Source organism: Furipterus horrens, unplaced genomic scaffold (genome assembly GCF_987537825.1).
Source record: "Furipterus horrens unplaced genomic scaffold, mFurHor1.1.pri manual_scaffold_7, whole genome shotgun sequence".
Taxonomy (NCBI): domain Eukaryota; kingdom Metazoa; phylum Chordata; class Mammalia; order Chiroptera; family Furipteridae; genus Furipterus; species Furipterus horrens.
The window spans coordinates 21,878,964-21,896,755 of NW_028327177.1; the positions used below are offsets into that span (position 1 = coordinate 21,878,964).

General features: G+C 36.0%; 1 protein-coding gene across 1 annotated transcript in view; it reads left to right on the top strand.

Annotated features, from left to right (window-relative positions):
- Positions 1-14,024, top strand: part of ANGPT1 (angiopoietin 1) — a 267,144-nt gene extending 253,120 nt beyond the window's left edge. Inside the window, exon 9 of the mRNA XM_090282765.1 lies at positions 13,933-14,024. Within this exon, the coding sequence (XP_090138891.1) occupies positions 13,933-13,964 (32 nt within the window). The 3' untranslated portion in view covers positions 13,965-14,024. The remainder of the gene's footprint in view (positions 1-13,932) is intronic.
- The last annotated feature ends 3,768 nt before the right edge of the window (positions 14,025-17,792 follow it).

The window sequence follows — 17,792 nt, forward strand, 5'->3', positions numbered from 1 at the left end:
TGAATATTAATTTTTATAATGTATGCAACTTTTAAAATTTTATCCATTATTATTTTAGTAATATTTAATTATCAACAAATTTTTAATAATTTTTTATGTGGAAGAATAAGTGTGTAGGTTAGCTTTCAGTCCAACAACACTATTTTAAAAGTTCCTTTAAAGCATTTTACCTTTGCAATTATGACATGTTTATACAAAAGATTTTCATAACTACTCCTGATATCAATACAGGGTTTTTTTTTTTTTTTTTAATTCTACAATATCTTAGAGGCCTTGCTTTAATGTAGAGAATATTCTTTAAGAGTTTATCACTCTAAGCATTTCTAGATTTATGCAGCCTTTAGCCTAAATAGCTTACCTATGAAGGATTCGGGAAATGATGTTCTCTGCTCAATATTTCACTGGAATCTTTTTGAAATATTCCAATAAAAAGCAGCTGCTTCATCAGTGGTTACATTTCACACTTATTTCCACAAAACATTGTTTTTATTAACAAAATAAATTTCTGCTGAGAATGCATTAATCTCTGCTACATCTTTCCTTTGGTGGTTTATAAAATAAGGAGTTCTTTGTGTATTTCATTATTGAAATAGAATTGAGAAAATTCCATTAGCTGAGACATGTTAATAACATTTGTGCCTTTTTCCAACTACATTGCAAAATTTCCAACTCGGGTGGGTTCTTTCTAATACTCGTGTCTATTCATCTATGTCAATTTTGTTCAGCTTTCAATGATTTTATGACAAAAGCAGGCATTTAAATATGTATATTACTTTAGTCATTTTACTGTGGTGAGAAGAATAAGCATATCCCTAAAAGTATTTAGCTTCCTGTTTTTCATCATTAAGTAACAAACCTCAAAGGACTCCTTTGAACATTAATTGTTTTATTTAGTAAAATTTTGTAGTCTGTTTGAGTGTCCTATGACTTTAAACATTACACTAAAGTATAGATATTTGTTTTTATGTTCTGACCACTTCCTTCAAACTTCCTGAGGCTAAATGTGAGAGAATCAAAACATCAGGGCCACGTGGATGATTAGTAAGTCTTAAGTTCTTTGCATTGGACAACTATGGCTTTCATATTTTACTGATTCCTTCTTTATTATTTTAAATTATTTTATATTTTATTTTATTTGTTATTGTATTTTTTCCATTACCATTTAGTCCCCTTATACCTTCCCCTGCAATCACCACACTGTTTCCTTTTATTTCATAAACAGACGCAGAACTTTTAATGTTTCTCCCTGTAATCGAACAATTGTCTTGCAGACCACCCCGCCCAACCCTGGTATAGGAACCCCACTCTGAAACTACTTGTCTCTTGTAAGGTCCTCCTAGATATGAACTATGTTTTATTCATTTTTGTAAACCTAGACCCAAGTTCAGTATTTGGCACAAGTTAAATAACTGTTTATGAGACTAAACAGAACTGAAATAGTATATCTCATGTTATATATATTCTTATTCTTTCAGAGGAAAAATTTTGTGTAGTTTACTTAGTTTATTATCTAAGGTTCATTTTATCACCTTTTAATGAACTAATTAAAGACATATCAGTGTTTAACAATAACACCGGTTTCATTGAGAGCTACATTTTATTATAATTCTTAAAAACAAGCTATCCTTAAGTATCTGAAATCTGACTTATAGTATTACAAATATCTGTTAATTAAAAGGTAGACTGTAACCATAAAAGTAATCTATTATTCTACCTACCACTTCCTACATTTCAGGAAACAAGAGTCAAACCACAAAACCGTTTCTGAGCATATGTGTGCTTCTCTTGGCTACTTAATGTCTATGACCAAAGCCAATATTTCTTCGCCTTCACTTAATGCTATTATTAGGTTTAGTCTCTAGAAACATGCCTGAAATTTAAGACTTCTCCATTATTAACCACTATTTATTGACCTTAAATAATAGACTTGGAGCTATTAAAAAAGGATAATTCCTACCGTAAGGTTTTACTGTATAACTTGGGCCAGAAGCTAAATGGAAATTTCTCAAGGTAGAAATCCAACTTTAGCTATATTTGTAGTTCACAGATGTAATTATAAGAAGCCAATAATCTCTTAAGTTATGACATTTGAAATTCCAAATTCCAAGCAGTCAATATTTATAGAGCACCCACTGTGTGGAAAAGGCTATAGTGGCACTGTGGATAACTAAATACAAAGTAAGCATTTTATTACAAGGAACGAACAATTCAGTGGAACACCACTGAGTCAGCCCTCAGTATCATGCTGGTCACTCTGATATGAAATTGAATGCAACATTAACAGGTGAATTCACTCAAGTATTTCTATTTTTCTACAATACTAAGGCCTCATCCACAGTTCTATAACACCCTGAATATGATTGCAACATACTCAACAACCAGACAGAATGTATTTCTTATTTCCACCCTAAGTGGTTGGGATGGTAAGGCAAGTTTCCTGGGTTCTATTTGCATAAAGGCTCTTAGTTCTCCTTTATAAAACAGTAAATGGGAGTTAGGGCTTGGCTCCCAAAGAGCTGGCCGAAATTCTCAAACAAAGAAAGAGAAAGGAAAGCTCTTCCAACATTTATTGAAGGGCATATCAAAAATCAAGGGAATAATCAATGGTAAGTGAAAGGGTCATCCCCAACTAGAGATGAATATGTCTCCTTGAGGAGCAAATAGTATGCCAGGAATAATGGAAGACTCGGTTTAAAAAGACAAGAGCATTGGGGAACAAGCACTAGTTAAATGTATGTCTAAAAACAGAATCAATAATTACACTAGTGTTACAAGAAGGCATTGAATATGAGTATATATGTAGGTAGGTGTGGGAACGGATGCCTGCTCGAAAAAGAAACTTTGAGCTGTGGCTTGGGGGAGCAGGTAATCATATTTACGTTTTAGTGGAGTTGACCCAAAGTTATTTTTGGAAATCAGACTGTAAACAAAGCAGAACAGCAAAACCCAATGCGGGGTAGCATAGTGGGTGAGGCTGTGGGAGCCCAGTAATAAGATAGGAAACTAGTTTTAGGAAATTGTCATGGATAATAAATAGTGCCTAAGTAGAGATGTTTTTTCTCCTGAGGGCAGAAAATGTTCTCATGTTAAAAACCCCGGAGAGGAAGTGCTGATATAGAAGGCAAACCTTGGGTTGACCAGAGGGAAATCTTTGTTTCTTTTAGGGCTTCACTCTAAAATATGGAGACAGAGAGCCCTACTGGGAGTGTGTAGAGGCAGTTAGAAGTCACTTCCTGGAACATTTGTTTGCTTGTTGATTAGTGAATACCATGAATAAATGTTAGGCTGGGCCCAAGGCTGACGTATTCTCTCCATCACTAAACCTGTATTTTTCTGTGGGGGGACTCAATATATAAATAGTTAAATGATTATTTAATCATTTGCTTTAGTTTCAGATCACTAAAGATGCTATTAAGAAAGTAAAGCAGGGGAGGACGTGAGAATGAAGGGCAGAGCGTGAGGGGCTGCTTGAGGCAACGTGGCCAGGCAATAGAGAAAGAGGCCTCGGGGACTTGAATATGAAAACGTGAACCGAGCAACAGCTCAGGGACAGTGCCCTAGAGGAGGAAACAAGCATGAGCTAGGGAGAGAGAGGGGGTCAATGGGACAGCAGCCAAATGCAGGGGTGATGGAGAAGTTTGCAGGAGTTGGCAGCAACTATGACCCGTAGGTCTTTATAACATATTTGAAGGATTTAGGTTTTGTTCCAGGACCCTTGGGAAGCAGTGAAGAGTTTTGAACAGTGAGCAATGTGATCTGATTTAATTCTTAAAATTATATTACTTTCTTTTGTTTTGTGATGAGAGCCACAGCCGCTCTATGATATCCTACATCCCTTTCTCATCGCTGATACCACGATGGTACAAGCATGTGCCAAACATTATCCTAAGATTATTCCAGAAATGTCTACCAGTCAGAGGTTCACATTCTTTTGAGGATATCTACATTGAGGAAAAATTTAGGACAGTAATGAATAAAAATAATTTTTAAAGATGAATTCCATGAACTAAAATCTTTAGGGTGTAAAATGTTTCCAAAGACAGTACAGTTCTGTTGGGGCAGAATCTGGTAACAATGGAGTGCACACTTCTCTCTGCTAAAAAAAAAAAAAAAAAAAAAAAATGGTGCCAAAAATTCCTACATGATGGTCAGAAGCAAAAGAACACATTGGAACAGAATTCTGACAAGAGATGGATGCTTCCTGATTCAGGGTTGGCTCCTCAGTGTTTTCTCAATGGCTGCCGCCTTCTTTGGGGCACATTTCCTGTTCTACATTAACTACTGCAGCCAGGGACATCTCTCATCTGCCATTAGGACAGGCACAATTATTTGTTTAAACTCTCATTCTACGTACTCTTTCCTTCTTGCTCATGTAAGTCATTTGGATGTGTCTCTATATTGTCAAAACTTCCACTCAGTTCTCATTACTAGTAAATATAACCTTTTGAGTATTTCTCTGCCTCCACTAAGAACTATATTCAGGATAAATAGATGAGCTTTGGGAAGACAATAGTTTCACATGCAGAGGAACAGTTGAATACCTGCCCCTTAAAGCTGTGTGACCTTGAGAAAATTACCTAACCTGTCTGGATCTCATTTTCCTAATGGGACATTTTCTACCTCACAAAATCATTATAAGGGTTAAGGGAAAATATATAAACTTATTTCACATTCCAGAAAAATATACATGGTAAGTCAAATAAATATAGTCTTTAGTTATTAACAAGTTGTTAAAATAACAAGTACCAGTGCAACCTAATATTTTGATGTAAAGAAGAAAAAGAACACAGTGAACCTATAACCATTCTGGTCCTGAACCAGCTAAAGAAATGTAGAGAACCATGTGAGACAGCTTGTAAGAAAAGACCAAGAAGTTACTTGAATACATAAATATTTTAACTAAAATTTACATAAATTCACCACAAAATAGCTCAATTTCCAAATGTGTATTTTAAGAGTTAAATGAAGAATGTAAGGTAACAAATAAAATAATATGATGAAACAGTTATGAAAGAGAACAGCTCTCAGGATAATGGTGATCACTTCTACTCACATTCCTCTGTGGGCACACACTTAAGTAAAGCCCTAGGAGACTCGGGAGGTTATTTTTCCAAGGGTTGGCATCTAGATTATTTTTGAATGACATTTCTTATTTTTAGAAAGCGATCACTTATTTTATTCCAAAGGAGTAAAACAGTTTCTTGGCCTTCACCTCTGAACTTTCACCTTTGGGAAAGATATCTCCAACAATCTGCAAGCCCCTCCATATGGAATGATTTTATTTGACAAAGGAAAAAAATACCAATTAACTTTATTTTAATTGACTCAACTGTGTGATGCCTGGAAAAGTTGATGACGCAAAAGAAAATCTGACAAGAATGTTTCCAGATCAGAGGGAAACTGCCAAACTTTTGGCTGGGCCCCAAATAGGCATCCTTGGGCATCATCCTGTAATAAACAACAGGAAAAAAAGGTTAAGTGTGCAACAATTTATTCAGGACGATGTTTAGAAGATTTCCATCGGATAAAATGGCCTTTTCTCTTTTTCATTTAGTCCTGAGTGCCTGTCTGTGTTTAGTACTATTCTTCACAACGCACTACTAATTAGAACCAGACCTCATGCGAGCATCTCTGAAATTCTCCTCAGTAACTGTTGACCTGTAATACCATATGATTTCTACAGAGAGCCACTATTACGCAACCACTTACCTTTAAAAAAAAGTTCTTGTATCAGCTAGATTAGAATTAAATTGAAAACTTGATTTTTTCTTTAGTATGGAGTTTACAGACCAGTAAATATAATACTCACATGATGCATGAAAGGTGAGAATACTAACAAGTTATTTGGCACACCGGCTCCGAGCTTGGACTGTGGCATGGATCTAGACCTCCACTTCAGTAATAAATTTTCCACTTGTCAGCTGGTGACCCTGAGACTTAGTTAACCTTTTCCAGCCTCAGTTCCTCATATGCAATACGAAGTCAGGAATGTTAATTCTTCTAACTTGGGGTTATATCAAGGATAAAATAAAATAAATCTTGTAAAGTGCTTTAGCACAGTCGACTTAATCATATTGTTTTACAGCCTTGTAAATTTATAGAAGAAAAATAAGGCTGATTTTATTTATTCATATTGGGTTAGATATATAACCAAACCAACAGTTTTAATTACTTTACAAGATAGTTTACCTGAAAAAAAAATGGGTCCCTTCTGGCAAACGTTGCTTACTTTTAATGTGTGGGATGTATGTGGATTTAGTTTCAGCTCTTAGTCAAAATGGCTAGACCAATTTTGTCTGTAAACATTACCTCAATTAGACTTGTTTCTGAAATCACAAAATTTTATCATTTGTGTCGGAAGCCTAATTTAATAACAGTCAGGAAACCAAGCTTCACCAACTATAAGCAAAATAATACATCATTAATTTTTATTTGGGCCTTCTACTATTCCTACCTATTCAGGTTGGTTTACACCACCTAAAAAGTGATTTTAATTTGTGAAGACTTTCCATGTCTTGAGAAATGAAGCAGATAAAACCACACTTCTAAAAAAATAATGTCAAATTCTCTAGACTTCCTAGGGACAGGTGATCTAAAATGATAAGCTCATTGTTTTCTGAAAGTCATCAGAGGACTCCAAAGAACAGTATCCTCACACCAGACTTTCCAAAATAGTTGAACCCAACTGGGATGATTAAAATGATTAATCTTCATGGAATGTGGAGAAGGAGCAGAAGAGATCCCAAAGGTAATAAGTTATAATAACACAAAGGTGTAGTTTCAAACTGACATCTTGCATAGTACCTCGGAATGGACACAATCAAAACAATGACTGGAAAAAATGGTCCAATTTTGCTCTAGAAAGTTAATAGAAAAGCTTAGAGGCATGAATCTCCTCCCTGGTCTTCCAGTGATCTTCACGCCACAAGGCTTGGAGAGTTTTAGAAAAGATATTACAGAGCCAAACATGAACAGTAACTAAAGAAACACTTTCACCTTCTTGACTCTGGTAATTCACAGGAATATATTCAGAATCAGCCTCACTCAAGAGAAAATCCAATTTAATCACTATGGAAAACTCATGTGTTAGCAAGCAGTTTCACATCTCTCCTCCGATTTAGAAAAATTTAGTTCAGATTTCATTTTAATTTGAAATCTTATCTTGATGAAAAATTGAATAAGTATGACACAGAAAGACTCAAACCAAAGGTTTATGTGGCCTGTAATCACAATTCTTCTTCTTCATTTAAAATGGTCTCCTCTCTTAGACTTGTATCTTAGAGTTTGTAAGGGTCAAGAAGGAAATGTAGGTCAAGAATGCTTTTGTACTTCGACATAATAGAGTGAGATACTTAAAAGATTTGTAAAATGGCCAAAGTATAGATTTTACCATTCAATAATCCCAAGTAATTTTGATACTAGAGGAAAGATGATACATAGTGAATATGTATATAAGAATACATATATTCTTATATACATTAAGTGCATGTGGCAATATTTTTATATTAAATTTGACTAAAAGGAATAAATGTACTTGGCAGTGAGCTCTTTCACATTAAGAAAGAAAGAAAGGAAGAAAGAAAGAAAGAAAAAGAAAGAAAGGAAGAAAGAAGAAAGAAAGAAAGAAAGAAAGAAAGAAAGAAAGAAAGAAAGAAAGAAAGAAAGAAAGAAAGAAAGAAAGAAAGAAAGAAAGAAAGAAAGAAAGAAAGGAAGAAAGAAAGAAAGAAAGAAAGGAAGAAAAAATGAAAGAGGCAAAGAAAGAGAGAAAGAAAGGAAGAAAGGAGAAAGAAAAGAAAGAGATATAGATTCAGATTATTTTATTTGTGTCAGGGTTACCAGTTGATAAGACCTCCCTGGAAGGAGATTTCTGAAAGGCATTCCAACTTTTACCAGTGACTGATGATGTTATAGGATTCATGTTTAACCAATTTAAGACAACGTGAAGGAGAGAAGCCTATCTAACCTATTGACCATCTGCCAGATGTATGCCTCCCACAAAAAAAAAAAAGATAAATGAGGTGAGGAGATGAATTCAATAGGGTGTTTTAAAATTATATTTTAATTATAAAAGGGCAAGCTTATTATAAAAACCAATTTTAGAAAAATATCAAACAAAACTGAAAGCTATAAAGTAAAATTTATGAGACTCTGTCCCAGCCTTTCAGACTCCTACTCACTCCTCAAATATAATCACTCTTCAAGGTTTCTTACTATCCTTTTAGACATTTTCTGTGTGAATATAAGTACACATATTAGGTACATACATATGTTTGTGTATATGTATGTATACACATATACACACTTAATTCTTGTCAACAGTTGTATAACAATCTATTAAGTAGTATTTAATTAATTTCTGATAGATTGAAATTCAGGTTGTTTATATAAAATATTGAAATGAACATTTTTATATGCAAAGCTTTATATATCGTATGAACTTTCAAAAGTAGAATAGCAGACCAACAAATAAAAATCTCTGTAAACTACTAGAACAGTGGTTCTCAACCTTCCTAATGCCACGACCCTTTAATACAGTTCCTCATGTTGTGGTGACCCCCAACCATAAAATTATTTTCGTTGCTACTTCATAACTGTAATTTTGCTACTGTTATAAATCGTAATGTAAATATCTGATATGCAGGATGTATTTTCATTGTTACAAATTGAACATAATTAAAGCATAGTGATTAATCACAAAAACAATATGTAATTATATATGTGTTTTCCGGTGGTCTTAGGTGACCCCTGTGAAAGGGTTATTCGACCCCCCAAAGGGGTCGTGACCCACAGGTTGAGAACCACTGTACTAGAATGTTCCTAAAAAGTATCCAAATTCAAACTCAGCTTTAAAAAAAAATCTCCATGGAGCAAATATATAATAGACCTGGATAATTACTCAGAATACAGTAAAAGAGAAGCATAAAATAGAGCTAATGAGACATGACGATATAAAATAGTCTAACATATCATATTGGAGAGTTAGAAACAGAAAATTCAGAGAATATGGGAGAAGCAAATGTGAAGAAAAAAATGGCTGAGAAAGTTCCAAAACTAATGAAAGATATGAATGCTTACCTTCAAGAAAGACAACAAACCTACAACTATGGATCTCATAATAAAACTACAAAACCCTAAAAATACATTTTAAAAGCACGAAGAGAGAAAAGATAGATAATATGAAAGGAAGAAAAATTAGACTGACAGAAAACACGCAAAGGGCAATATAAAGGTGATGCTGAGAATTGAAACTCAGCATGGGTTTAAAGAAAAGTTTTGAGTTGAGAGTAGATTCAGTCTCAGCCAAAATAAGAAGTGACTTCCAAAATATATTAATGAGAACTTAGACCTTACTTAAAGAAATATTAGCATATGGGGAAAGAGTTTAGAATTGATACACTATATGTAAAATTGCAGTAGGAATCTGGGCTTTCTTCTAGCTACCATCTTTATTTCAAGTGAAGAAACATCAGGTTCTGTTATCACAGGAGCAGATAAGGAATTAGGGATATTTAACAAAAGTAATCATTATAGTTTGTTTTAAATAGTTATCAATATGACTGGCTGCCACACAGAAGATAGATATGTCCTGTACAGGATAGATCTGAATGATTGTCACACAGAATAGTATTTAAATATGTTCTGGACCTAGAAACTACATGTGCATTGTCTAATTGTGAGAGAAAATGATCTGATTATCAGAACCAAGCAAAGAGGGAATGAGCCCTTTCAAAAGGTCATGAGATTTCTATTATTGTAGACATTCAAAAGAAAAGCTAGAAGACACTTGGCAAGTAGGCTATAGAGAAAATTCAGGAATTATATGAAAAAAATAAGTTTTAAGTTTTATGTTAGTTGGCCTGAAATGACTTGAGTCTCCATGGAGAGTATCTCTCTGGAGGAAATAATAAAATTAAGTGGAAATCAGCTTTCGCAAAGTCCCATCTTACCCAGCAAAGACCTCAGCCTCAAAACACCATCAAGTAACCAAAACAATCAAAAGGCGATTATTAAATACTGTCTCTTTTCTAAACTTAAAAGAAAAAATATCTTCCTATTTATATAGACTTCTAATTTCTAAATGCATGAGGTGCATTTACTCACTCAATTTCCTCGGCCCTGTGAGAAAAGTCAAAGAAAAAAATACCAAAGCTCTAATGTCAATGACAGTATCGGAAATGCATATTTCCATGTTTTTAGGTGATATGTTGTGATCTACAGTATATTTTTTTTTTGAGAAAGTTAAATCACTTAGTGGGGCAAAAGAAAGAGCAATTTGTCTTATTGAATCAAAACCCTATAGAGCACAGATGGCACTATCACAGATATGTCAAACTGTGGAATCACACCTGTGTTCAAGTGCTCACTCTGCCGTTTGCTAATTAACTAGCTGTGTTTCCCCGTTTATAAAATGAGGATAATGGTAACTGCCTTGCAGGGTTATTGGGACATTTAAAGTTCCTAGTTCAGTCCTGGTACAGAGTGAGTATTTGATATATATTAGATTTCTTCTCTTCAGGAAGTTGACTCGTGATTTATTTGTTTGTAAACAATGAACAAGATAGTTCCGCAAGACTAAGCTGTATGAGGATAAGAACCAAATCTGGTTGTAGACCATTATATACCCAGGGCTTGACACAAAGTAAGCACTCAAAAATTAGTTACTGTTATAATATACAACATTTTAATCATATTATTAATTTGAAAAAAGTCTTAAGTTTAAAATTTCTACTTTATTTCTCTGCCTCTTGATGACTTTAATTCCTATGCTAAGGCAATGATGCTGTCTCAAAATTTGGGGGGGAAACAAAGGAGTAAATTTTTTGTACTTTTCCATACAATGTCTCAGCAGAAACTTTATTTTCATTCTATCATTCAATGAATGAAGCCTAATATTCTATAGGACAACCTCTTGCAATGGGCCAAGAACCCCAGAGCTCTAACATCTGACCAACAAAAGCTGCCTCTTAGATGTGTATCTGTAGATGTCATTTAAAAAAATCAACTTCCCATTTCAGGATAAGAGTCGAGAATCACATTTTCAACAAAATGCATCTGGTTCACATTTCATCTCAGAATTCAAAACCAGGTGTCTTTCATGTGTGTTTAATTTTAGAGGGGGTTGGAGTGTACCACAAGATATGGAATTATTTGAAGTGATTTAATAATTCAGATAAAGGTTATGCTGATACAGTATTTCCAAAATACAATTATTTCTTCTTGTTGCTGCTCTTATTTTTGCTGATTTTAATTTTTGTTTTAAATTGTAGGTTTGGGATGTAAGACAGTATGAGCTCAAATACATTCATAGACAATGAGACTGTATGTACTCAATGAGAATTTCAGAAACTAGACCCAAAAAAAAGGCAGAGAGGGGGCAGGAGGGAAGGAAGATGGGGAAGAAAGAAAAATCCTTCACTAACATCTTTATCAAACAATTAGTCATCCTTGAGAAATGTGGTTCAGTTTCTTTGGTAGTGTGAAATTTAAACAAAAGAATAATTATTACACCAGTTACAGAAATCAAGCTGTCTTGGGGGAAAACTTCTTGATAAATGAAAGGCAATTTTATCTCCTTGCACAGAGAACGCTATAAAATTATTTCCCTTGAGAGAATGAGTCCACTTTTAATTAAAATAAAGTCCGTGATATGAGTCCATACACAGTATTCCCCCAGCCCATTATCAGAAAATCACTAATCGTATATAACTCTCCTGGTGTTAACACAATGTATGACATTGTATTTGTTAAAGCAAGTAAATACCATCAATATATAACCACCAAAGAAAAATTTCTTATTTTTCAGAATCACTAACACTCAGGAAAAAAACTTATTTTTTTGTACTTAAAAACCTTTTTTATTTGTTTTCTCAACATAAATAGTGAGCGCTCTCAGTTGTGCTGCCTCTGAATAAAATCCCCCTTGTTACATTGTTGAGTAATATATTCATCAACACTTCCCCCACGATGCTCTTCTTCATATTTTGTGCAGTTGGTGAACTCATCCAGCCATTGCTCTAATATCATTCCAGTCTAGTGATTTCAAATACACTACCTGGTCTTTGTTCTAGGATTGCATTCTTCCTTTTTATTGAATTTACTGGGGTAACACTGGTTAACAAAATTATACAGGTTTCAGGTACACAATTCTCCAACACATCATCTGTACGCTGTATTGTGGGCTCACCACCCCATTTCAACTCTCCTTCCAGCATCATTTATCCCCCCCATACCCTCCTCCACCTTCTCCCACCACCTCTCCCTGATAGTCACCACACTGCAGTCCATGCCATCAATACATAACCACCAAAGAAAGATTTCTTATTTTGCAGATTCACTAATACTCAGAAGGAAATTTAATTTTTTTGAAAAGTTAGTCAGTAATGATTTTTCTTGAACATTGTTGACATTAGTCAACAGGCATCTATGTGAAATTAAGACAATAAACATTAAGTCTATTTTAACTAATTAATGAATAAATCAGCTGATATACATATTTAATACATATATATCGTCGGCAGCCGTCCGTCTCGAGAGACGATGGTGTAGCTTCTTAAGAGTCTATCTGCACCGCCGAGAATGGCTGTGCAGTCCGACTCGGGAGTGACACGGTATCTGTCTCCTCCCGTGTTGAATCGACATCTTGCGATGACGCTGAAGCTACAGAGCCTGGGCAGGGTGATATGGAGGGTCTGCTGTTGCCCATGCAGCAGACCCCCCCTCTCTTCGCAGCTGAAGGGTCCAAGGGAAAGACGGAGTCAATACAGCTTGGCTTCAGGTGCGCCGCAGGAGTTGCCGGTGTTGACTACAACGTCAAACCGCCTTAGGGACTCCGGCTCCGGATTTTCTGTCGGGGTTTACTCCCTTAGCCTTTCCCCTGAAGAGGTATGCCTCAAGGCAGCGGAGGTTTTTTGGAGTCAGAGTTTTCCTTCTCTGATGTACCCTGACTGGAAGATCGAACCAGCGACACTTAGCTCGCAGGCCGACGCTCAATCCACTGAGCCAAACCAGCCAGGGTTAATACATATATATAATATATATATATTATATATAATGTATAAAAGTGTAATTTATTAGAGGGCAACCAATTCTGAACCTAAAATTTTCTTTCATATTTTCTTGATACTGCATGCTGTTAGGGGGCTAGCTTTCAACAAACAGTCCTTACTTTATCAGAAACTCTCTTTAAATGCAAACATACAAAGGTCACATTTACCAGATACAACAATTCACATTATGTCTTAAACAACATCTCTTTACCATTTTCTTACATGCTTTGTAAATAATAACAAAACACAAGAAAACATTTTGGTTTGAAAAGCTCAGATACTTTCTTGCATTGGGTGACTTCTGTTTGGAGCCACCTCTTTGGGTGTATTTAGCAGCTTACACCCACACGTTAGAGTAGGGCAGCCTGGTGGTTCTAGGCATTAGTTAGATATCTAGCAGCCTTTCAAGGAGCCCAGCTTGGTTTTGAGTCATGCCCGCAATGCCAGGTCAATGGATTAGTAGGTACGTGACACTGAGAAATAACTTTACCTCTTGAGCTTCAGCAGTAGGATTAAATAACATAATGCATTACATGTACTTCACTCATTGTCTGTTCAGAGCAATCAGTATAGTAGTAATACTAATAGTATTACTATTATTTCTATTAACCCTCAATTCAAGGGGAGGATTGTTGCTTAATGGGGCCCTAGCAGAGTGCAGAGGGTCAGGTGTAAGGATTATCAACCAACAAACTCAGACATCTTCAGTCAGGTTGAAATCATAGAAAAGAGAAACACTCCTACAAGCTAATTAAGATTAAAGAGCACATTTTCCCTTAAGAAAAGCAGAAATAAATTGGACTTCCCTAACTATCCCAGTTTAAAGACTATAAGCCTTATTAAAAACACAGTAAATAATGACTTTTCATTAATTTGATTTATTTAGATGTAAAGAAACTGGAGAGATGCACATCCTGAACTTATTATAACTCCCAAACTCCTGAATTACAGAAAGAATGGAGTAAGCAGAGTCAATACTACAGAAGCAGAAACCATCATTGTAAGGTTTGAAATTATTTCACTTAAACTCAAACACATGGAAAGGATATTTTCCAGATACATTGCAAAGATTTGAAAATAAAGATTAATAATAGAAATGCAACACAACCCCAAGGTGAAATTGGTAATTAAGCCAAGATTCAAGAGGTCAGAGAGTTATTTCCTTATGACTTGATTCCTCACCTACCTGCAACCCTTAGGGATCTGGCAGCAGCTGGGTTGGTTATCAAAGACATGCCCTGGAGAAACACTTACTGAATATCTATTACCTAGCCAGACGCTAGGTCAGACCGTATGGACACAGAGATGACTAAGACACTCTGCTTTAGCCACCTTAGGATTTTGTCCCATCCATTGTCCCTAAAAACATTCAGATGAGGAGTTACTGTACAGCATGGTGACAGGGGTCATCAAAGAGTGCCACAATGAAAGGTGCCAGGTACTCCTACAGGAAGGAGCACTGTCCCCAAGGGACAGAAGAGACTTTGCTGAGGTTGAACATGTGGACAAGTGGCTTGAGAATTACTGGCTAGGTGAGCCCTAGGGGAGCAATCTGGTCACTGGTGGCTGGCTTAGAGCTGTGTTTGTCAGTGTAGCACTTTAGAGAAGAGTGATAGAATGTCAGTTGTTCACAAGAGGGAAAATGTGGAGGGGAGCTGACACATTCTGGGGTGGGGTACCAAAGTCACTCTTAAGTCTCTCTCCCCATTCAGTGCCACAACTCATTTCAATCAAGTATTTAAGGACGAACTGAGGTTTGCAAGATTGAAATGATAAGCAAGGGCATCCCTGGCAGAAAAGCAAGATAGAAGAAGAGCACTGGAGGAATTCAAATAGTTTAATTTGGTGAGAAGTGGTCTCATTCTGGCAGCACAGTGGACCCTCTTGATGGGTTTTAAAAGTCATTAAGCCAATTAAGTTGGAGGTTCTGGGCATGGGGTCCTGACTCTGGTCTTTGCTAGAAGCCCACACGGTGATTCTAATGTATAGTCAGATTTGAAAGCTATTGCTCTAACAGAGCACATATGGGGTGAGGGGGAGGGTGCAGAGGCAGCAGGGAATGATGATGGAGGTGGGCACCCCCCTTTTCAGATGATGGAAATTAGGTCTCATTATATAAACAATGTAGAGAACTTTCCAGAATTTTAAACAGGAGATGTTGTGGGAGGATGGACATATTCTTTCATTTTGGAGGTAGTGCGAAGGTCGAATTGCGTGGGAACTAGATAGGAGGCAGGGAAACCAGAGTTTATTGATTCCAGTCAAAGGGTGATACATGCTGCAGTGGGGGTGCAAAGAAGGGATGGATTTGATGAATATTTAAGGGCCCAGAAGTGATGTGTCAGGGAGTGTAAGGAAAACAGAAAAGTCAAGGAAAAACACTCATTTCAGTTTGGGCGATCTGATAGATGGTTTCTTCCAATCACCAACACACCACATCCAGAACAAGGTGAGAACCAGTCTGGATGTAAAGGAGATAAGCAAGACATGGGACAGTTCAAGTACAGAGGGAACAACAGATGGCATTTTTGGACCATATGTGGATGTCTGGGCTGCTGCTCAGAAGAAAGATCTGGATTGGAGACTAGTAGATATGGAGACTTGGCCATCAGAGGGACAGCAATGACAGGCACGTCTCAGGTGTGGATGACATCTCTGGACTGAGTGAGTCATGAGGAGAACTGGTGGCAGAGGATACAGCCTTGCAGAACTTCTGGTTCAACCGAAGGAGAGCTCAGGACCCTTAATACGTTCCCTTTGAGCACCTGATCCTCTACAACTTCACAAAAAATAAAATGTTATTGGTTGAAGAATGCACACTGAAACACTGCAAATTAAAGAGGGAGCCCCTATTTAACCAGTGTGACTAACTACCACCATCTCTGCCTTGAAATCTGCACAGCAAATACTTCTTTTCTGATAGCACATCTTTAGAACTGGTGGTCTAATAAATAGTTTGAGACAGAATCTTAGGAGTATGAGTGAAGAATTTTTAAAAACATTATTTTATGAATTAATATCATCTCTGGAAATCTAGCCTAAAGAGCCATTATAAAAATATCTAATCAAGGTATATTTAGTTCATTCACTATATTCAAGATATTATTTATAATAGTGAAAAATCAGAAAAAGGAATGCCTGTCATTTGTGCATTAATTAATTAATGATTCACAGAATGACATATTATAGTTATTAAGAGAACAGGTTCTGGAATAAACCTCATCTGCCTTTCAACTCTGTGACCTTGACAAATTATTAACTTCCCTAATCCTTTTTTTATATTATCTATAAAAGGTGGATAGTAATATCTATTGCATAGCATGTGAGCACTAACTAGGGAAAAATTGAAAAGTAAAATTATTAACATTACTGAGTGCTTACAGTAATCTAGGTTCTCTTCCAAGTATTAGTATTTTACATATATTTTAAATTTATTTAATCTTCATAAAGCCATAGTAAATTCTCATCTTAAAAACAAGGAAACTGATGTACAGACAGTTGCACAAAGGCCCTTGCCTGGTAAGTTTAGGAGTAGGAATGCTTACCAGACAGTCTCACTCCGAAAGCTTTGTCTTTAACTGCTGGGTGTCTGGCACATGGGAGGACTCAATAAACACAGATGATTATTGCTATCGTTATTAATTTAAAAGAGCAGAAAGAACTACACGAAAAAATTAAGAGTGCTTATTTTTATGTGGTGGACCTATGGATATTATTTTTTTATCCTTTCATTCTGTATTATATAAAAACATTTTCACTATTAACTCCCAACTTTATAGTGCAACAAAATAAAGTTAAAATAAGATAAAACACAAGAATATGAGTTATATTTCTGATTCCATCACTGTCAGAAGTAACTTTTCAGAGTTGTTCACTTGAGTGGTTCTTCAGTATTTGTAAATATAGAGATGATATTGAACAGTGAATTTCAACACTCTACCAATAGAATTCTTTTAAAAATGTAGTTTAAAAGTTTAATCTCATAAACAAATCAACATATAGCTTCTCTAATTATAGTGGGGGTGGGTTTAAAGAGGTGGGACATAGAGTAGAGAGGCCTACCATCCCCTCACAATACACAGACGCACTCAGGAGAGGTTTGGTTATGTTGCAGTAAGAAGCAATCTCACATTTTCAATCATTTTAGTCAACAGGAGTTTTTTGCCCATGCTATATGTCTGAGATAGGTAAGTGGGGTAATGGAATGTGGAAAGGTAGAGGTGGTGGATTCAGTTCCACAAAGTCACTCAGGGATTCAAGTTGAAGGAGATTCCACCATCTCATTGCTTTACTTTCAGAAGCTCGTAGAATTCTTGGGCGTGAGGGCAGGCAAGGAGAGACAAGGTAATTGCCCAGAGTCTTTCATTGCCTTTACCAGGAAGTGAAGTGTGTTACTGCTCACATTTCACTGACCAATGCTTGTCACACTGCCCGGCCAACAGTGAGAGGACTGAGGTGGACAGCCTTTCACATGTCTGACAGATTAGGAGAAGTGGTATGGACAAAACTCAGTAATGTCCACCATAGTTATCACGGTGGCCTGAAAGGGTCCTCAGGACACAGTTTTGACATGTCACTAGATGATGAGTTTAATCATATCTTTTTCACTCAAGTAGTCTGTGAGTCTTTGAGGTCTTTTGAGAACTGTCCTTTCTTAATTTTAATATTAAACATGGGGAATGAATCTGTATCATAGTGCCTCAGAGACTCTTCCTGTCCTTACACTTACAGATGAAAAAGATGTCC